Source organism: Pteropus alecto, unplaced genomic scaffold (assembly GCF_000325575.1).
Source record: "Pteropus alecto unplaced genomic scaffold, ASM32557v1 scaffold46, whole genome shotgun sequence".
Taxonomy (NCBI): Eukaryota; Metazoa; Chordata; class Mammalia; order Chiroptera; family Pteropodidae; genus Pteropus; species Pteropus alecto.
Window position 1 is genome coordinate 1193888 of NW_006439231.1, and position 23216 is coordinate 1217103.

Sequence of the window (23216 nt, forward strand, 5' to 3'; positions counted from 1 at the left end):
CATATTTCCAAAAATCAAATGCCACCTGCGGGTAAGTGTTTGTATTAAATATACCTATGAACGTTATTCTACCATTTATGTTTTGTAATAGTTCTGTTTAGCTTTGGGAAGTAGGCAAAGTAAACCTAAATCTATAAAGAGCTTCAAAAGCCTGCAGGCTCGTTTCTAGAACCTCTTATTTACATATAATTCAATTCCAAGTCCTTTGATTTTTGTGTACTTCCGACATGGCAAGCACATATAAGGGAAAGGTTGGTAAACGAGCTAGTTACAAGAACTCAAATAAGACAGCATCATGTATTCTTGAGGCTTATTTAAATATAAATTGGGTGGTGGGTTGGGGGTGATAGGGAGGACCAGGATGGTGTGGGGCTATTTCTTAGAGGATAAAAATTCACACTCTTCTGTTTCATCATTTACTCATTTATCTACCAGTAATTAAATGCCAGATCTAGTATTAAATACTGAAATAACAAAGGTTACTGAGACACAGTTTTCACTCCTAAAAAAGATCAATCCGGTGGGGTCTCTAGACCAACAGATGAACGTACAGGATGATAAATGGAAGCACAGAGAACAATTATCCAATTAATATCTCAATAGATTTTTTTATCTTTGGTCACTGTATCATTTATCATCCAGACTGGGACACTTGAGCACGAGAGAGGATATCAAAGACAGTAACTTGACTGGGATTGTTTCGAACAAACCTGGAGTATGGCTACTCTCTTTATGTCATTATTATATAGCGATTGAGGTTTTTAATGATGATGCTGTCATAAAGAATAGATCAATTTATGTATCACTTTTTAAGTAACAGAGAGAAAAGGTAGTTATTCTTATAGAAATAATTTTCTCCAGAATAGTTAGTGGAATAGAAAACACTTATCAACTGTTTTAGACACTTTATCTGTATATAATATAATTTAATCCTTCTTGACAATCCTATAAGGTAGGAGATAAAACTCAAAGGAGGTTAAAAAAATACTGGCCCAGAATATGTCCCATCCTAGAGCCCATATTTTTTTTTCAGCCCTATTAAGTTTTAAAATAAATGAAAATGTTTTTGATGCTCAAATTGGAAAAACTATTAACAAACCAGAAAACTCTTGACCGGAATTGTATATGTGCATAGTTGAATACAATATTGCTGATTTAGAGCAGAGAAATACTACATTAAAGCACAATATTTAAGCTAGTTTCTATAAAAACAAATTCTAGTTTAATATAATTATTAATTACTCATTACTTTAGCTTTCTTTTTGTATATTCTATAACATATACTTTATATCACCTAAAATAATATTTGTCAGATTTCCATTTTGTCTGTGTGTGCCTTTGTGTCTTTGAAAAATTCTGCTTAAAATAGAGGGCAAAAAGCAACCTTTTCTATTTATGTGGACCCCTTTTGTAAATGTTAGGCACGTCCCATATTTTTTTTTTACTGGAATTGTTCTTATTTTGCTTCTTTTAGTTTCTAATTAGTAGTTGGCCATTTTAAGAAAATACAACATAAAGAATCTGACTAAAGTGAGGATGAGAATTACAAGAAAGTTTTTTTCTTACTAGTCTTTTAAATAGAATATGAATTCACAAATTCGAAGGCACAACATTTTGATTTGTCCATAATTCCTTTGGAAGAAATGTATTATGAAAGTATACTTGAAGGATACTCTCTTTAATTATAAATTTTAAATGTTTATTTAGTACTTGCTAAATTTTGCACACTAATTTTCACATATATTTAATTCTTTTTTATCTAGGTTAGGGAATATAACATTCTGATTAATTACCATACCAATTGTATTAATTTTCTATTGCTGTCATAACAAATTACTATATACTTTGTTGCTTAAAACAATACACATTTATTATCTTGCAGTTCTATGGGGCAGAAATCTGAAATGGATCTCACTGGGCTAAAATCAAGGTGTTGACATGGTTACATTTCTTTCTGGTGGTTCTAGGAGAAAATCTGTACTTTTTCTAGCCTCTTGAAGTCATCTATATTCCTTGAGTCATGGCTCCTCTCTCACATCTTCAAAACCAGTAATGTCAGCCTTCTCACATTTTGAATTTCTCTTACTACTTCTTCTATTGTCCTATCTCTCGGACCACTACTTTTAAGGACATACGTAATGAGATTAGGTCAACCTGGATTATCCAGTATAATCACACTATTTTAAGGTTTATATTCTTAATCACATCTGCAAAAGTCTCTTGCCATTTCAGGTACCACCTTCACAGATTTTGTGGATTAGGGTGAGTAATGGCCTCTTTGAGAGGCCAACTATATCAATTTTCAAAGACAAATAATATGAAGATAATTTAATTTCAAAGATATTTTTATGCTGAAGATAATTTGTCTTTAATTCGAAAGGTACTTTGACAAACTTGTCATGCCTAAACTGATGACTTGGGTTGAATCAGTTGACTTTTCTGCTTTTGATGCCTTAACAGGCTGAACATATTGGAAACTAAATTCCTCCAAACTTGCTCCTCGTCTAGTTTTCCTATCTTCATAAATGGAGCCATAATCAATCTAATTGGTCCAGAAACCAAATCATCTTTAACTCTTTCCTTTACCTAGCAATCCATATGCAGTCAGTAAGTCAACTTCTTCCTAAGTAGTTTTCAAATCTATTAATTCTCTCAGTTCCTCCTGCTATCCCCTTAGCCAAGCTAGAGTCATTTAATTCTTAGATTGTTGTAGCAATTTACACACATACCCCTTGGCTTCTCTTTGCATCTTCAGGTTCATATGAGTTGCTTTATAATGATTTTCTCCCAGTTCTGTAAACAGACCAGTTTCTCAGCCTGTAGGCCTTTGAATATGCTGTTTCTTTTACTTAGAAAAATTTTCCTAAATGTATCCTGTTCCCTACAAAGCTTTGTGCTCAGTTTAAATATCACTTCCCTTAATTATTACCCCACCCTGATATGTTCCTATACATGCTTCAGTAACACCCTGTTCATTTTATCGGACATAATTACTTACTGAATTTCTGTATTTCCCTCTAGAATCTAGACAGAAAGTTCCAGAAGAACAGGGATTATATCTGTCCTATTCCTAAAGTAGCCTCCAGTTCTTAATCTTAGCAGTTTTATCTGCAGGTTATTGGAATACATTATCATCAGTGACAGAAGTATTACTCTAATTTGGATGAATAATTTTGTTAAAACATGTTCCACCTTCAGAATCCTACTTCTTTACAAGTAAATATGTGAGATTTTTTTATAGTAGTAAAAATTCATCACATGTCATCTCTTTTTCTAGCTATTGCCCTACTTGTAACACGTTCCCTCAGTTTTAAGTCAACTCTTTTCACAGTACAGACTGTTCGTATATCAGTTTTATCTTCTGTATGTGTTCTTATTTATTCATTTTCTAAATTCTTTGTCATTCAGTTTCTAACTTTTCCTGATTCTGAACTGGTTTCCAAAATGATCTTAATTGGTTTGTTTTGGACTTTGTATGATATTCTTTTTCTCTATCACTGTCCAAGTAAATCTTTTGGTGATAACATTTTCCCCCCTCATATTCTTTTTTCCTCAATCATTGTTCACATTTATTTTTTTTTAAGTTGGTTCATGAACATGGGCAATAGCATCTCTCAATTATTAGAGCAGTTTCTTAGGATACTTTGCATCAGCATCTCTCAATTATTAGAGCAGTTTCTTAGGATACTTTGGCAGGCATAAGAGAAGGGGAACGAGGGGGCGGTAAATAGAAGAAAAGGAGTTGGAGAAGAAAAATGAGAGTGGAAAAATAGGGGGCAGGAAAATGATGTTCATCAGTGAGGGTTCTTGCATCTATACAGATAATTTAAGCTATGAATCAGTGGTAACGATTTTGAAAGTTCTATATCTTTGCTTTGTTTTGTAAATCGACCTTTTATTATTTTCTATATCCCTAAAAGATCTTTACTGTTGAATTTTTACTTTGCACTTGGTGGCTCTTCCAATATCTCCTTTTGTCATCACTTCTGAAGTGTTGGTTGATATTGTTATTAAGCACAATATTGGTAAAGTTCCTTTTTCATCAACTTTTTTGTGCTTGTTCAGTTTCATTAAGGCTAATATTTTCCTTTTACTCCTTTTGTAAGCATGAGTTGTTCTCTTTATCCCAATTTCAAAGTATTGCCAAATCCTATAACTCATTATCAAAATAGAATCAGAGAGTGATATCGCTGACATAATTTGGCTCACTTCCTCCTCTATCTCTCTACTCCCCAATCAGGTTTAACTGGGAGAATGACTGAAAAATGTGTGTGTATTTGAATTCCCTGTAGATCTTGTTAAAATACTGATTATAAATTGATTTAGTACGTGTTGGTGGGACCCAAGATTCTGTATTTCTAAACAATCTCTCCCAGGTGATGCTGGTATAACTGATCTATGAACCATACTTTGAGATCAAAAACCTAGATAGTATCTAAAATAGCTCATGCTGGATAGCATTTTTTGCCATTTTCATTGCCTAGAGAAACCCTGGTTTAGACCTGGATTCGTTATTTCACTGCCAATTTATTGAGAGCCTATGTGCCAAACACAATGTAATATGCTATAGATGGTCAGGATGACTAACATGCAGTTTTCATTCTCACCTAATTAAATACTAGCTAATTTCTGATACCGTAATAATCTTATTCCATTCCTTATTTCTTTGTTTGATTTCCTTCTATGTCTTTATTGATTACTTTTCCTCATTCCACCTATAAATTTTTGTGACTCCATATTCCTTAAGTTTAATAGTTTGTTCTTTGAATTTTCTTTACATTCATACCTTGAGAAAATTATTCTTTACATTAGATATCCTCTCTGTTTGAGTTACTTCCCCAAATTTACTTTCTTAGTGAAAGTTCTGGTCTTGTATTTTCAGATTTCAACCTCTACTATGTTCTCCCTTTTTCTTTTTATTCTATATAGTTTAATAACTAATTATGTGTTTATATGTAATGCCTGCTCTATTGGTCTTACATACCTTTATGCAGTTTATTTACTCTGTGTTTTTTCTTACTTGATATGATTTTAATTTCTGCTTTGGACTCCATAGTAATGTTTGTCCTAGATGCTTAATACATGCTGTTTTCTTATTTGATGGTCAGGAAACTTCCATTTTATCTACTAAAATCTAATTTTTTAAACCTATTTCTCAAAAAATAAAATTCTCCAGTGTTAAACCCACTTTGGTGGTCCTGCCTATCTCAGCTGCAATATTTATATTAAAATAACCTGTTTCCCTGATTTTCTCTCCTTCCTGGTTGTTAGTCACAAAAATAAAACTAGAATTTACATGTCTCTTCTGCTATATTCTCTTTCTACCCATTTTCCTTTGTTATAAAATGAAATTACTATTGATGCCAAATCTTTTCAGTTAGCAGTTTAGCTTGCCATATTTATTGTTTCTTTTTTTTCTATTTCCTCTTTTTAAATTTTGTTCACAATCTTTTCTTTATATAGGAAAGACATCTTTATTGAAAACTTACTTTAAATTTCCTCTTCCAAAAAGTAGATTGGCAAAAATCATGAATTATTTCAAAACAGAAAAGAAGTAGCTACCTTTTTTTTCTTTTAATTGGGAAATTGGTAAGTAGTTGGAAGGAACCATATATTTCATTTTTCCTTTTTGGAATATATATATATATAATCTGTTGTAGTTTTCTGAAAAAACTTCGACTCAACAGATTATGAATTGTTCTTATGGTTTTGTTTAATTTAGGAAGTAAGAAAAGTAGCACTAATGTTCCTCATGTAGAAAATCGGAAAAAAAATGGGGACCGTGAAAAGAAGAACAAACTTGTATCCGAAGAAATGACTTCGACTATCACGAGAAGTCGAAGAATTTCCAGGCGTCCATCTAATTGGTGGGTGGTAAGATCAGAGCATAGTAAGTATCTTCATTCAAATTATTTTCATTGGGAGCTCCCTAAATGCATTCTATAAGGGGCTTTTTGTTGATGATATGATATGATTTATACTCTGATTCTCCAGAGAAAATCTGTTGAAGTCAAAGTTAAATTGGATTATCAATAGAAATATTAAATCAATTAATTATAAATATATTCATCGAGGCTCTATCATATATAATATTCTAGACAGAGGGATATAGGTATGGAAAAACAAAACAAAAAGCAAAATTTCTTGCTCTCTGTGGACTTAACATTCTAGTGTGGGAAGACCAGCAATATAGATATATAATTCATGAAGTGATAGATAATAAAGAAAAATAAAACAGATAAAGGATAGAGATGGGGAGTAGGTGTCAGGGGTTAGAGCGGATAAAAAAATAGAGCTTAGTACTGTTTTATGAAGGGTAGAAATGAGAGTCTATTATGATATTTCAGAACACATATATGAAAAAAGTGAAGGAGGGAGCCATACAGATAACTTGGTGTAAAGCATTCTAAACCAAGAGAATAATAGTATTTGTATAGGTGTTGATGGGGCACATTTGGCATGTTTGAAGAACCTCAAGAAGGCCAGTTTGGCCGAGGAAGACAAAGCCAGGGAAGATGAAGTCAGAGAGGCAGGCAGTAATAGAGTTTAGATGAAGTGTATTGGGAAGCTACTGGAACATTTTAAGCAATGAAGTGACCTGATTGACTCATCTTTTAAAAGGATCGTTCTGTGTAAAGAGAAACTAACGCTGGACAAAAATGGATACTAGTTAGATTGTTGGAGGGAAGAAATGAAAAGTGATTGGATTCATGATATTTTTTGAGGGTAGCTCAAAAGAAATACTGATAAATTGGCATTAGAGTGAAGAAGTATAGAATGACTCAGGGTTTTTTTTTTTTTTTTTGCCTGAACAAGTAGAAGAATGGAGCTCAATTATGTACTGAAATGAGGAAAGGTATGAGAGAAGCAGATTTGGGAAAGATATCAAGATTTCAGGTTATAATATGTTAATTACATATCAAAGGAGATAGCCTGATAAATGAGTCTAAAGTTAGGGGGGAGGATCTAGAAGGACATATAATTAGGAAGTTATCAATATATAGATGATATTTAAAACTTTTGGACTGCTTGAAATCACCTAGTAATATATTGTACTTAGAGAAGAAAGCAAGCCAGGGATTGAGTTTTGGGAGACTTCAGTGTTAGGAGTCAGGAAGAGCTGAGGAAGATCTATGAAATGAGACTGAAAAGGGATAATTAGTGAGATTAAAGGAAGGAGATTTTAAGGTTATGGAAGTGAAGTAATGAAAACATTTTAAGGATTGGGTGATGAACTGTTTTAAATACTGCTGATGGTCTGCATTAAATGACAGTTAAGAATCGGCAGTATGTTTTTGGCAACACCGAGGTTGTTGGTCACCTCGATAAAAATGGTTTCTGTGGCATAATGAGATCAAAAGCCTAATTGGAGTATGGTTCAAGAGAGAGTAGAAGTCAAGGAAGGAGAAACAATAAGATAAAAGGTCATAACAGATGTGGAATCAAGGGAAGGTTTTTAAAAAAAATTATACAAGATATTACATAAGCATGTCTGTTCAGTCAAAAGGTAGAGAATAAATACAGTATCACAGTCCTCGAGCAGATGAGATACGGATGTGATCTAGTGCATAATACAAGGATAATCCCTAGATAGGAGGAAGGACAGTATATCGTGTAAAAGAGGAAAGGCAGAGTATATGAGGACAAAGGGAAATTGGTGGAGTTGATGGGAAGAGGTACTTTTCGGACCATTTTTGTTTTCTCAGTGAAATAGTAAGCAGGGTCATCAGGTAAAAGTGAAATGGGAGAGGCAATAATGGAAGTTTGAAATTTCCTTACAGTGAAAGGATACAAAGCAAAATCATCAGAGAAAAAGTACATACTCAAAGTCCAAAGAAAATCCAGTGCAAGCTTCTAAGAGTCCTCTCCCAGTGGATATATACAGGAGGCACTTAATTTCTTCAGCAATGAGTTGTGACAGATGTGTGAAATGTTGTCTATTAGGGGAGTCCATTGATTGCCCAAGATTTTTCTTGGGTATGGTCACCTAGACACCTTCTGCCTAGCAAGTACTAAAATTCCAGGCTCCCTGAAGGAAAGCGAGTATTCCATATAAACCATATGTTTTGCACAAGCATTTTAGGCACACGAAACCATATCTGTCAGTTAGGAAATGATGGGAACCCTTCTGAAATTTAAGTCCCCACAGGTAAGCCAAGGGCTTACTTTGCCAGCAGGCCTTTCTGAGGACAGGATTCTTAGGCCTGCTATGTAAACTCTTTTTTTGTTTTGGAAAAAAAAACTGATTTTTTTTAAGGGAAGTGATCATGAAAAGATTGGTAGATGACAAGGTAACATTTACATATGCAGATACTGTTGACTGTGGGGCATTTAGATCAACAAGTCATAGACTAGTACAAATATGGCACTACATCTGTGAGGCCTCATTGCTATGAATTCTTGAATCATTGGGGTCCTTGATTGATAGCAATAAGATATATTCTGCCACAGCCCTCCTTGGATTTTGGAGTTATCTCAGTTCAAATGTGATTTCTCCACTTTGGATAGATTACTTTGTTCAGTTGCCAGTACTTCTACTTCATTAAGTTGTTAAGGGATTAAATGGCATATAGTATTAAAATGTTAACTATTACTGTTACTGCTTTGGAGAACTCGCCTTTCTGACCCAGGTAGCTAGACCTGTACTATGGTAGATGAATGTGTAAATATGTGGCTAGATAAAAATCTTACAGAGCTTGCATAAGTGCTCTAGAACTCTGAAACTTATGTAGCAGTCCTGAAACAGATGTTGGGTTTCTGATCAAGTAGGGAGTCAAAAGAATGGAGGAATAGATCATGTCGTTCAAACTCCTTCATCTGGTGGAAGATGAAACTAAGTTTGAAGCCCAGAAAAAGCAACATGACTTGCTCTTAAGATCATTGACCTTTGTACTAGAACTGGAAAACAATAGAACCTAGGTTTCCTGACTCCTGATCTATTGCTTATTTCAGTAATCAGGCAGTCAAGCTGCCTGTAGTGTACATGTGGTCCTGCTGCTTTTTCATATGTCAAGAAACATTTATTGAGTGCCCACTGTGAGGCAGGAATGGTGTTAGGCAGTGCCAAGACTAGAGTGAAGCAAGTGAGAAACTTAGAATGGGAAGTTTAAGGAGGGATTTGGTCTCAGGGTCATGTGAATTCAGGCTTAGTACTTGCGTGACTGAGAGTGAGCACCTTTTTAAATTTTCCATCCTAGTTACATTTTTTTCCCCTTATGATGAATACTTTTAAGATCTACTCTCTGGTAATCATTTTACAATATATACATATATCAAATTATTATATCATGTACTTAAACTTATACAATGTTATGCTCAATTATATCTCTATAAAACTGGAGAAAAAACTTTTTTCCACTCTAGGCTTCTCTTGTTTCACCATAGTCCTGCCCCTGGTGTTAGGCATTGGGTATACAAAGATAGGTAAAAACCACTCTTGGTCTCAAGGAATTGTCAGTCAGGTGTATGATAAACATTAACAAAGGGTTGAGAGGGAGCTTACCTAATTTAGGTTTGGGAATTAGGGAAAGCTTCCTGAAAGAAGAATTAGGAGCTGGCTAAGTGATTGAGTGGGTTGAGGAGGAAAGATGGAGTGTTTCAAGCAGAAGTAGCTTGTACAGACATCGGGAGCTGAAAGTTTGACCTTTTAAAAATTGTTTTATTAGAATTATCTGCAGGGCTTGTTAAAGCATAAATTATGGGGCTGTACTCCAAGAATTTCTTATTTAGTAGGTCTGAGATGAGGCCTGAGAATTTGCATTTCAAACAAATTCCCAGGCAGATGCTGATGCTGGTGGACTAGAGATTATTTCTTAATAACCAGTGCTTTAGAGAAGTGTAAATAGTTTAGCATTGCTGGCTTGTTTGTTTGGAGGGGAGTGCTGAGAGTTGTGGTTAATGAAATGAACACTCTAGATGTAGAAATGAGTTAGTATTGAAAAATTTTGACTTAATCCTTAAACTCTAGATAATCACTAGAAGATTTTAAGCAGGGTTTTAATGTTTAAATTTGTGTTTTCCAAGTATGATTCTTGAAGCAGTGTGAAGAGTGGATTAAAGAATAGCAAGCCTAAGGAAGGGAGATTAGTTAAGAGGCTATCAGCATGTAGATAGTAATTAAAGTTGTGGGTACTCAGGGCCCTCAAAGAAAGTACATAGAGTGAGAAGCTGAAGTTGGAACCTTGGATCTTAAGGATGGCTAGAAGAGTGGTAGGCAAAGCCAGAGGAGGTGGTTTTGGAAGCTTACGATAAATTTAAAGGGTTTCATGCATGTATAAAAAAATGAAAGACCAAGGTAGTTTATGAATTTAATTTGAAAACGAACGTAGCCTCTGAGATTGGTGTGTGCGTATGTTTATATGTTTATATTTTTATATGTAAATATAAATGATTTTCAGTGAGTCACATAATCTGGATAAACATGCTAACTTTAGGTTATCATTGATTCTTTCAGGTCTCATTTATGACAATTCATCAATAAGAAATGAATTGTCAGTGTATCATAACAGTGGACGAAAACCTGCTGAAGAAACAAATCAATCATCAAAGAATATTGGGAAAAAAACTGTTCCATTTAAAGGGCAGAAGAGAGCTAATTCAGGCTGCTCAAGAGCACAGATTTTAAATGCCAAAGATTCTGGAGGAATTATTGACCATGCTGAAATTTCTTGTTGTTCCCAGAATGAGTCATTAGAATGTGATGAGACAGACATGGCTAAGAAGAAAAATCTTGATCATTCTGGGTAATGTTTATTATGTGTACAGTATAGTTTTTTTGTTGTCGTTCAGCATTTAATAGTTCATCTGTGTTGTTTAATCATTTATACAGAGGCACTTTAGCATAAAAGGCTCTGGAGCCTGATGTACCTGGTAGCCAGGCTCTGCCATTTGCTGAGTGACTCCCTAGGCAAAGTAGTACTCTTAATTTATTTCCTCATATTAAAACGGGGCGTAATATATGGCACATGGGATATGAATGATAAATTTTAAAAGGTAAATATTGTTGCCTGAGAATTTTTTTTTTTTCTTATTGTGGTGAAAGCCCATAACATAAAATTTATCATCTTAATTTTTAAGGGTACATTTGCATTTACTTTCGTTTAAGTGAGGTTAATGTGATTTTAATAATTAAGAGTACAACATAATACTTCTCCCCGTAAGATGATAGTAGGTAATGTATTTTGAGTGCTTATTATGTGCCAAGTACTCACTAAGTGGTTTCAACGAATTCTCATCCATCTTAACAATCTAGTGAATTAAGTATTGTTCTTATATATTTTTGCTTATGGAATAGAATGCATTTTTGCTTATGATGTGTTCACCCAACAAATAATATATATCATGTGTGAGAAAGCGCAAAGTATTGGGGCTGTACCAAAATAAATGATAGAGTTACCCTAAAATTTATTAGTGTATGTTACAGTACAAAAAGAAATCCCGCACACATTCTATTTAACGTTTTCACATCATTCTCATATCTTCTTTCTCATTCAGTTTCTTTTAATGAAATATTTCATGTATACAAAAAAAAAGTAACACCTGATTCCCCATGACCTTGCTTAAGAAATGAAACGTTATTGGAATCCCATGTGTACATTTAATCAGCCTATTCTCTCTCCCTTGTTAGAGGTAGCTGCTACACTGAATTTGGTAGTTATCATTCTCATGGCTGTTTCTACATTCACTGTAGAAAAAGTAACGTGCTGTATTGTTTTATAACTTTATAAAAATGGTTTCATACTATCTATATTCTTCTGTGAATTGTTTTTCCTCTGTTCATTATATACCTTTGAGATTATTCATGTTGATAAATGATTTTTATTCCTTTATAGTAGAGGTTGGCAAACTTTCCTTAAAGAGCCAGATAGTAAATATTTTAAGCTTTGGTGGCCAAAAGCAAAATCAGGCTATTATGTAGATACTGAAATAACCATTTAAAATGTAACCTTTTAAAAATGTAAAAACCATTCAAAGCTCTTAGGACTTAAAAAAAACAAATGGCTAGTTGAATTTATAGTATCTTGTATGATCTTGTATGGGAATATGAAAATGTATTCATTCTCTTGATAAAGTTTTCTAATTTTTCACTATTAGAAACAATTTTATAGTAGACATTTTATACATGTTTTTGTGTGTGTGTGTGTGTGTGTGTATGTACATGTATAAGGGATTGCCTCTAGTATTATATATACCTGGAAGTAGAATTGCTGGAATTTAGGGTACGTATATGTTTAACTTGTCTAAATACTGGCAGATTGCTCTCCAAATAGGCTGAGCCAATTTATAGTCCTGCAGTAATGTTTCAGAATTCTCATTGCTCTGCGTTCTCACCAAAATATGTTGATGTTAGGATTGTTATTACATTTGACCTTTGAACAATATGGAGGTTTAGGGTTCCAACCCTCATGCAGTCGAAACCAATTTAATTAATTTGTGACTCTCTCAAAACTTAACTACTAATAGCCTACTGTTGACTGGAAGCCTTACCAATAACATAAATAGTCTATTAACAAATATTTTGTATGTTATGTTTATTATATACTATATTTTCATGATAGAGTAAGCTAGAGAAAATCATTAAGATAATTACAGGAAGAGAAAATACATTTATACTGCTATATGTATTTATTGGAAAAAATCCATATAGAAGTGGACTCATGTAGTTCAGACCCTATTTTTCAAGGGTCAATGTATTTGTCAGTCTAATGGGTCTGAGTTTCTAGATTTAATTTGCATTTTCTTAATTATTAGTGAGGTTAAACAGTTAAACATTTTTTCATTTGTTATTGCCTATTTTTAAATAGATTGCCTCATTGTAAATTGCTCGTTAATACTTTTTGCTTCTTTTTCTTTTTTTTTTAGCATTGATTTTTAGGAACTCTTTATATACTTTGGCTCCTAATCCTTATTAGGTCATATGTATTATAAATATCATCTCTGAATCTGTATCTCATCTTTTCAGTTTTTAAGGATTCTATGGTATCTTGTACAGAAGATCTAATTTTAATATAGTTGAATTTATCACTTTTAGTGCTTTGAACAGTTGTTTTATCTATTCGAAAGACATAAAGATCTCTTTCTGTATTTTCTTCTAAATAGTTTAACTTTTGCTTCTTTATATTTATTATTTTTAACTGTCCGTAATTTATTTTGCGTTTCATGTGGAATAGGAAATCTGAATTCTTTATACTCTGTGTAAATAATCAGTTGTCTATTCAGTTTATTGAACAGTGTATTTTCCCCCACAGATTTCTAGTGCCCCTTGTCTTATATCAGATTTCTATATTTATATTAGTTTGGCTTTTTATATCATTTAACTTGGATAGACTCTTGATAGGTGAATAGGATAAGTATTAGCTCCATTTTTACATGTGCAGAACGGCCACATAGATTAAATAGTGTGTCATTGGATACCTAGATCTTCTGACTAGTAGCCCAATTGTTTTTACTTGAATGCAATTAGTAATAAACATAAATCAATATTTTGTTAAGGTAGATAAGCCTTACCTATGTGTTGAGAGAAATGCTAAGGTGAAAAATTGATTTATGTTGAGTTTCTCAATTTGAGCTAGTAACCCTGAAACAAACACTGTCTTTTGCACAGTGAGATTAGGAATATCTAAAGCTGATAGTTGCTATAATGTTAGAAAGATCTTTGAGACATTTGTTTAGTCAGTTTGTATAGTCATTAAGCGACTTAATATGTATGAGAGAGCAAACATATGTAATTATTTTAGTATTCTACCTGTTATAAGGTGAAAAGATAAATCTCCGTGGTTACTCAGTGGTTCTCATAGAAACCTTGAAGATAATTTAGATATAAAAAGCATATTAACAGTTTTACTATTCTATATTAGGAAAGGCAAAAAATTTGTTATAGAAAACTTGCTATTATGTTAAATTATGAATATGTCATAAGTGCCTAAAGGCAGGCAAATAATTATAATTTTTATAGTGATTATATTTAAAACATGCATCAGTAACAAGAATGAGCTTTTTTAGAAGTGACGAGCTTGTGTTAAAAATGGTTTAAAGCCTGACAGAGGTACCAAAAAAATTTATTAAGAGATCCATCTTTTATGATTTTTTCATTGTTGATACCTGTTTAAAAACTGATCTTAATTTACATTTATATGTATTTAAACATATGTACATAAATGTAGATGAAAAATTTTGTTTTGACATAATTTTTAACGTTATTAAATAAGATAGTATATACTTTGTATTGATTTTACCTTAATATATTGTAAGAATTCATTTATATATAAAACATTCATTACTTTATGTATATATTTGCATTTTTCTGTAACTGTATTTAGCCTAGTCTCAAGTATTTTCAACCTCAGAGCAACCAACTTTTATTTCCTCTAGGCACTGGAGATACTTGAACTAGAGTAATCAAGAACTATCTAGCTATTGCTGTTCCCGATTACACATTGTATAAACCTTTTAAGTTTGTTTTCAAAGTGGCTAACATGAATTATATATTAACATTTAAAGCCATTGATTCATTCTGTAGCCTATTAATTAGCCATTTAAAAATGTACAAAACGAGAGTAAATTAAAACTATGTTTAGGAACCAGTTTTGTGTCTTATATCTTAGGAATTGCCCAGGTATCCAAAGATTAATTATTAATTAATACCATTATTAATATTAATCTAAAGTCTTACAATTAACTAAGGGTTTTGAAAGCAGTTTAAGGTAGTACATTGAAGTCTTATAATTTATGGTACTATAAAAATGAATTCCTTTGTGAATTGGCATTACCTATTATCATTATTATTTAACTTAGTTGGGCATGTAGTTTTATATTTTATAATTTTCAAAGAAGTGATATTATTCTGGCCATACTAGTAGAGGAATTTTAAGAATTAAACTTTATTAGATTTTTTTTGGGAAAAAATAATTCCAAACCTTTTTAATACTAGAATATTATGCACACACACACACACACACACATGCACTCACGCACACACACACACATACACGGGTGAAATCAGGGAGAGAGAGAATAGTTTTTAAGCCACAATTAATAAATTAACCTCTGAATTCTAAGGAATCTTCCTGATTAGAAATATTACATGAGCTACTTCTCCATACAAGTATGTAACCCATTAAAACTTTTAACTTGTTCAAGAGTAAAATTTTCTGTTTCTTATAATCTAGTGACCATGGTCATTTATTATCCTTCTTCCTTATTAAAACCTTTGGGAACAAAAACGAATTTAAAGACCTAGTTCACTTAAAGTATAAGAAGCAATTTACCCTTAGTTTCTCTCATTTTAAACTTATTTAAGCACTTAATTTTTATATTATTTCTATAAGCCAGTTTGAACAGAAACACACTACATAGATTTTTTAAAATTTATTTTAATTTTTTTTCATTATTTATGCCTATAGCACCTAGTCTTCCTAGGTGGTCTCCCATCCAAGTACAAACCAGGCCCGACCCTGCGTAGCTTCTGAGATCAGACATCGGGCTTGTTCAGGGTGGCATGACGGTAGACCATGGACCATGGACCATGGCTCCACTGGGGTGTGAACCCAGGACCTTCTGTGTGTAAAGCAGACATGCTAACCGCTACACTATGGAACCACATCCCTGCACTACATAGATTTTTAAAATTAGTTTCAAGTATGCAGTACATTGGTTAGACATTTATGCAGTTTACGAAATGATCCCCCTGGTTACTCTGTCTTCCCTCTGGCTCTGCACGTAGCCATTACCTTACTGCTGCTGTCTGCATTCTTATACGTGCTCCCCATACCCGTGACCCTCTATCAACTACTAATTTGTCTTTCTTTAAATATTCACCGTTTTCTCCCAGCTCCCCTACCTCCCTTCCCTCTAGCCATCACCCAGTTGTCCTCTATATTTGTGGGTCTGTTTTTAATTCGTTTGCTCTTTTTTGTTCCTTAGATTCTGCATATCAGTGAAATCATATGGTATTTACCTTTCTCTGACTTATTTTGCTCAGCATGATAACCTCTAGGTCCAACCATGTTGTTGCAAATGGTAGTATTTCTTTTTTTTTTCATGGCTAAATAATATTCCATTGTATATATGAACCATAACTTCTTTATCCAGTCGACTGTTGATGAGCATTTAGGTTGCTTCCATACCTTGGCTATTGTAAATGGTGATGCCATGAACATAGGGGTGCATAGATCTTTACGAATTATTGTTTTGGTTTTCTTTGGATAAATACCCAGAAGTACAATTGCAGGGTCAAAAGGTAGATACATTTTTAATTTTTTGAGAAACCTCCAGGTTGCTTTCCATAGTGGCTGTACCAATTTGCAATTTCACCAACAGTCTATGATAGGGTTCCATTTTCTCCACATCTTGACCAACACTTGTTCTTTTTTGATTCATTAATGATAGCCATTCTGGCAGGTATGAGGTGATATCTCATTGTGGTTTTAATTTGCATTTCTCTGATGATTAGTGACCTTGAGCATCTTTTCATATGTCTGTTGGCTGTCTGTATTTCCCCTTTGGTGAAAACTATTCAGGTCTTCTGCCCAGTTTTTAATTGGATTGTTTTTTTGTTGTTGAGTTGTAAGAGTTCTTTATATATTTTGGATATTAACCCCTTATCCAATGTATCATAAACGAATATCTTCTCCCATTCAGTAGGTTGTCTTATTGTTTTGTTGATGGTTTCCTTTGGTGTGCAAAAACTTTTTAGTTTGATGTAGTCCCATTCGTTTATTTTTTCTTTTGTTTCCCTTGCGCGAGGAGATACTGCTGAAAAGAAATTACTAGTATCAATATTGGAGAGATTACTACCTATGTTTTCTTCCAGAGGTTTTATGATTTCGGGTCTCACATTTAAGTCTTTAATCCATTTGAGTCTCTTTTTCTATACGGTTTAAGAAGGTAGTTCAGTTTCATTTTTTTTGCATATATATGTCCAATTTTCCCAACACCATTTATTGAAGAGACTGTCTTTACCGTATTATATATTCTTGCCTCCTTTGTCATATATTAAGTGAGCGTATAGTTGTGGATTTATTTCTGGGCTCTCTATTCTGTTCTATTGATCAATGTATGTTTTTATTTCAGTACCATGCTATTTTGATTACTGTAGTCTTGTAGTACCATTTGACATCAGGTAGTGTGATACCTCCAACTTTGTTCTTATTTTTCAGGATCACCATGGCTATTTGGGGTCTTTTATGGTTCCATATACATTTTAGGATTATTTGTTTTAGCTCTCTGAAAAATGCCATTGATATTTTGATAGGGATTGCATTGAATCGATAGATTGCTTTGGGTAGTATGACCATTTTAATGATGTTGATTCTTCCTACCCATGAGCATGGTATATGCTTCCATTTATTTATATCTTCTTTAATTTCTTTTTTTCAATGATATAATTTTCTCAGAACAGGTCTTTTACCTCCTTGGTTAATTTGATTCCTAGGTATTTTATTGTTTTTTATGCAATTGTAAATGGGATTGTTTACTACATTAGGTTTTTAAAAACAGATTTATTGAGGTATAATTTACATACTATACAATTCACTCATGAAATATATGCAATTCAGTGGCTTTTCATATTTTCACACATAGATGTAAACATGAACATATTCAATTTTAGAACATTTTCATCACCTCTCAAAGAAACCAGTATCCTTTGGTTATCATCTTCTTATTCTTCTCACCTGCAGTTTAAGCAATCACTAATCTACTTTTTGTCGCTATAAATTTTTTTATTCTGGGCTTTCATATGAATGAAATCATATAGTATGAGGTTTTTTGTATTGGCTTCTTTCAGTTCACATATATTTCTAAGGTTAATCCATTTTTGTAGTTTGTATCAGTCTTTATTCCTTTTTATGGCCAAATAATATTTTACTTTATGGTTATACCATGTTTTGTTTGTCTTTTCATTCACTGATGGACATATGGGTGGTTTCCACCTTTTGGCTATTATGAATAATGCTTGTATAAACATTTGTGTACAAGTTTCTATCTGGATATATGTTTTCATTTCACTTGGATATATATACCTAGGAGTGAAACTTCTGAGTCTTATGGTATCTATATTTAATTATTTGAGGAACTGCAACACTATTTTTCAGAGCACCTGCACCATTTTACATTTTTTTCCAGCAGTGTATGAGGGTTTCAGTGTCTTCACATCCTGGTCAATATTTGATATCTGATTTTTTGATTTAGCCATACTAGTTGATAAGAAGTGTTATCTCGTGATTTTCATTTGCATTTCCCACATGACTAATAAGTTGAGCATCTTTTCTTGTGCTTAATTTTTTTGCCTAATTTTTAATTTTTTTTTTATTGAGTTGTGAGAGGTCATTATATATTCTAGATACAAGTCCCCTGTCAAATAAGTGATCTGCAGATATTTTCTATGGGTTGTCTTTTAACTTGCTTTCTTATTTATTTATGTATTTATTTATTAAAATTAAAGTTATTGGCTACATTGGTTAATAAAATTTATAGGTTTCGAATGCACAATTTTATAATACATTTTTATATTGCATTGTGCATTAACCTCTCAAAGTCAGATCTCCTTTTGTCACCATATATTTGACTTCTTTTACCCTTTTCTACCTTCTCCCCTCCCCTCTGTCCCTCTGATAATCACTGAACTGTTGTCTGCGTGTGTGAGTTTTTGTTTGTCTTCTTCGTTTGTTGCTTTCAGTTTTATATCTCACATGAGTGAAATCATATGGTTCTCAACTTTTTCTGACTTATTCGCTTAACATGATTCTCAAAATCCGTCCATGTTATTGCAAATAGCAGTATTTCATCTTTTTTTTTATAGCTGGTAATATTCCATCATATATATGTACCCCATCTTCTTTATCTAATCATCTATCGAAGGACACTTTGATTGTTTCTCTGTCTTGGCCAACAGGAATAATGCTGCAATGAACATAGGGGGACATAACAGGCAGGGGTACCTGTTCAGGTCCTCTGCCTATTTTTAAATTGGATTGTTTGTTTTTTTGTTGTTGAGTTCTTTATATATTTTAGATATTAGCACCTTAACAGAGGTGGTGTTTGTAAATACCTCCCATTCAGTTGGTTGTCTCTTTGTTTTGTTGATGGTTTCCTTTGCTGTGCAGAAGCTTTTTAGTTTATCATCCCATTCACATATTTTTGCTTTTACTTCCCTTAACTTTTAGGTCAAATTTATAAAATCCTCTAAGATCAAGGTCCATAATTTTAGTACCTATGTTTTTTTCTATGCATTTTATTGTTTCAGATCTTATATTTAGGTCTTTGATCCATTTTGAATTAATTTTTGTGTATGCTGACAAATAGCAGTCTAGTTTTATTCTTTTGCATGTGGCTTTTAATGTTCCCATCACCATTTATTGAAGAAGCTTTCTTTTCTCTACTGTACGTTTTTGGCTTTTTTATCTAAAATTATTTGCCCATGTAGATGTGAGTTTATTTCTCGTCTCTCAGTTCTGTTTCACAAAATAAGATGAAGTCAGGGAGTGTGAGACCTCTAGCCTCCCCTCGCCCCTGCCCCGGGTTGCTCTTTTAGTTTTCTTGATAGTGTCTTTTGAAACTTAAACATTTTAAATTTTAACAAAATCCAATTTATCTTTTTTTAAGCCTTTATTGCTTATACTTTGTCATATTTATGAATCTATTGCTCAGTCCAAGTTCTTGATAATATATCTTTTCTTCTAAGAGTTTTATAGTTTTAACTTACTTTTAAGTCTTTGATCCATTTCAGGTTAACTATCCATTTATCTTATAACCACTTGTTGAAAAGACTGTTTTTCCCCATTGAATGGTCATGATACCGTTGTTGGAAATCAGTTAACAATAGATATAGGGGTTTACTTCTGGATTCTCAATTTTCTGTTCTTGTTCCAGTACCACATTGTCTTGATTACCATTGTTTATAGTAAGTTTTGAAATCAGAAAGTTTTGAAATAAGTTGACTGTAGATATACGGGTTTACTTCTTGATTCTCAGTTTTCAGTTCTTGTTCCAGTATTACATTGTCTTGATTACCATTGTTTATGGTAATTTTTTTTTTCCCCCCCTTTTCAGAATAGTTTTGGCTATTCTGGGTCCCTTGCAATTTCATATAAATTTTAGAATCAGCATGTCATTCCTACAAATATATCAGTTAGGATTCTGAAAGGGATTACATTTAATCTGTATATAGGGAACATTACTATTTTAACCCTATTTCTATTGATTCATGAACATGGATATTTTTCTTTTTATTTAGATCCCCTTTAACTTCTCTTAATGTTTTTGGAGCATAAGTTTTAATGCTCTTAAAAAAAATATTCCTAAGTATTTTATTCATTTTGATGCTATTATGAATGGAATTGTTTTTAAAAATTTATTTTTGGATTGTTTATTGCAAGTACTGTATAGGCATACAGTTGATTTTTGTATATTGATCTTTTATCCTGCAACCATGCTGAATTTATTCTGATAATTTTTTTAGTAGATTTCATAGGATTTTTCTATGTATGAGATCATGTCATTTGTGAGTAGAGTTAATTATATCTCTTTTCTAATCTGGATGCTTTTTATTTCTCTCTCTCTTTTTTTTTTTTTTGGTCTAATTGCCCTGGCTAAAATATTCAGTACAATGTTCAATAGATGTGGCGATATCAGACTTCCTTGTCTTGTTCCTAATCTTAGGGGAAAAGCATCTAGTCTTTTACAGTTCGGTGTACTCTAAGGGTAGGTTTTTTATGGACACCCGTTATCAGGTTGAGGATGTTCTTTTATTTCTAGTTGTTGAATATTTTTATCATTAAAAAGTACAGGGTTTTTGTTAAATACTTTTTTTTTTTTGGTTGCGTCTATTGAGGTGATCATATGATTTTTGTTCTTTACTGATACGACGTATTGCATTAATTGGTTTTTGTTAAACCAAAACTTCATCTCTGGAATAAATCCCATTTGGTCATAATATATAATTTGTTTATATGTTGCTGTATTTGGTTTGCTAATATTTTGTTGAAGATTTTTGGTCCATAGTTTTCTTGTGATACCTTTGTCTAGTTTTAGTATCAGGATGATACTGGCTTTATAAAGTGAGTTGAGAAGTTCTCTTCTATTTTTTGAAAGAATTTGTGAAGAGTTTGTATTCTTGAATGTTTGGTAGAATTCAGTGGTGAAACCATCTGGCCCAGGGCTTCTCTTTTCTAGGTAGGTTTTTGATTACTGATTCATTTTCTTGTTATAGGTTTTTTGAGATTGTTTATTTCTTCTTGAATCAGTTTTGGTAATTTGTGTGTTTCTAGGAATTTTTCCCTTTCATCTGGATTATCTAAAGTGATGGCATATAATTGTTCATAGTATTTACTTATAATCTTTTATGTCTTTTGACTGTGATGATTGGACCTAGCGGGACCATAGAACCTCCAGGAATAAACTATCAAAGAAACTTGGAAGTTTGCATGCTCTTTAGTTATGTTACATGCAAAGTGTTTTTGCACATTATGATAAGAATAAGCTGGTAAACTGAGTCAAGAAACAAATTAAAACATAAGGTCTGTAAGAGAGATGCAAGAGAAGAGAGGAAATTATGCAGTATAGAAATTGTGTATCTTGTTTGCATATATTGGGGGTAAACTGTTTAGCTGGTAGCTACCAAAGAGTTGAGTCCGAGTCTGTCTGACCACCCTACTGCTCCTCATTAGGCTGATTAGGGTTCCAAAGATAATTTCAGATGTTTGTGTATTTTCCAAAAAACTATGATAAATTAACTGTGTGCTATGTATCAAAAGTTGCCTGTAGAGAATGTCTCCAAATGTCTTCTTGTCATTACTTTCATCATAAGCAAGCCAGGTCTGTACCATTTCTCTTCTTAGAATTTTTTAAATTAGAACTCTTGGTAGGTCCTAGAATCAAATTTCCTTCGTGGGCTATTTGCAATTCCCAGGACCTGAACACAGTTGGCTGGTGTTTGTTAACAGGATTATATTGTCTGCTCACCTGTGTATTATTTCTGGAAGAAATATTTTATGAAGAAATGTAAAACATTATAAACTTTTTATATATACAGAGTTACAGGAAGCCCAAAAGGTGAAGATAATATGACTGCACAAAATGTTCATCTAAAGCCTCAGACCAGTGGATATCCCTGCAAGACATCAGCAGAGTCTGACTTGGATTCTGGAGAGCCTAAGACTTTAGTTTTGGAACAAAGGTATGCATGTATTTTAAGAATAATAGAATTTACTTACTATATTAGCTCCTCATTGCTGTGTAACAGATTACCCCAAATTTAATAGTGGCTTGCAAACATTTATTGTTTTATGTGGGTCAGAAATCTGGGAGGGGCTTAGCTGGCTAGTTCTGGCTCAGAGATTCTCATCAGGTGTTATATTCAAGATATCTGTCTGGTTTGTAGTCCTTTGAAGGCTTGATTGGAACCAGAATATTTACTTACAAGGTGACTTGCTCACTTGGCTGTTAGTTGGAGGGAGGCCCCAGTTCCTTATTGTTTGGCCTTCTCCATAGGGCTATTCAGTATGGCAGTTGGCTCCTCACAAAGCAAGTGATCTAAGAGAAAGTGCGACTACGGTTTTGAAGTCATAGTGTGCCTTTTAATAACTTAGTCTCTGAAGTTGCACACTGTCACTTTCACTTTATTTTGTTCATTAGAAACAAGTCACTAAGTCCAGACCACATTCACAGAGAGGGGAATTAATCCTTGCACTCTTGAAAGGAAGAATATTTAAGAATATGTGGATGTATGTTTAAAGCAAGCACACTCAGTGAGCAAACCTACTCTTATAATATCTGAAGTCATATATCTTCTTAAAAACTGAAAGAATGGTAAATTATAGCATATTCTCAGACTTTTAAGGTATAGCTAAGATATCTTTACTATTTGGTGGGTTATGACTACTAGGCCTATCATAGGTTCAAAATAGGAGGAAAAGAATCTAGGACTGAGATAAGCTGAATTATCTCTGAACAATTTATAGGCGATATTTTAAATTCCATTTGATTTTGGTAGTAGTTTTTTTAAAAAATTAAGATAAGTTGATTTCTCTCTAATTTTCTTATAATTTGATTTTATAAAAGAATATTATTTGGTTTGACTTAAATTCATAACTCTGATCCATGAGTTAGTTAATAAGGTTATAAAATTTAGTTTTTATAAAATTTTAGTTTGACAGTTATGGGATTAAATTGTGTATTTGTTTTATGCAGCAGGTAAGTATATTCTTGGTGACCTATAA

The 23216-nt window shown here is 32.9% G+C and overlaps 1 protein-coding gene across 2 annotated transcripts in view; it reads left to right on the plus strand.

The window, feature by feature from the left end:
* The window catches only part of CENPC (centromere protein C), a 71624-nt gene that overhangs the window by 24776 nt on the left and 23632 nt on the right, over positions 1-23216 (plus strand). For both annotated transcript variants that reach the window (XM_006916520.3, XM_015592939.2), the window contains 4 exons: positions 1-31; positions 5723-5890; positions 10454-10742; positions 22031-22174. The exon at positions 1-31 is cut by the window's left edge and continues 586 nt beyond it. In XM_006916520.3, the coding sequence (XP_006916582.1) occupies positions 1-31; positions 5723-5890; positions 10454-10742; positions 22031-22174 (632 nt within the window). The remainder of the gene's footprint in view (positions 32-5722; positions 5891-10453; positions 10743-22030; positions 22175-23216) is intronic.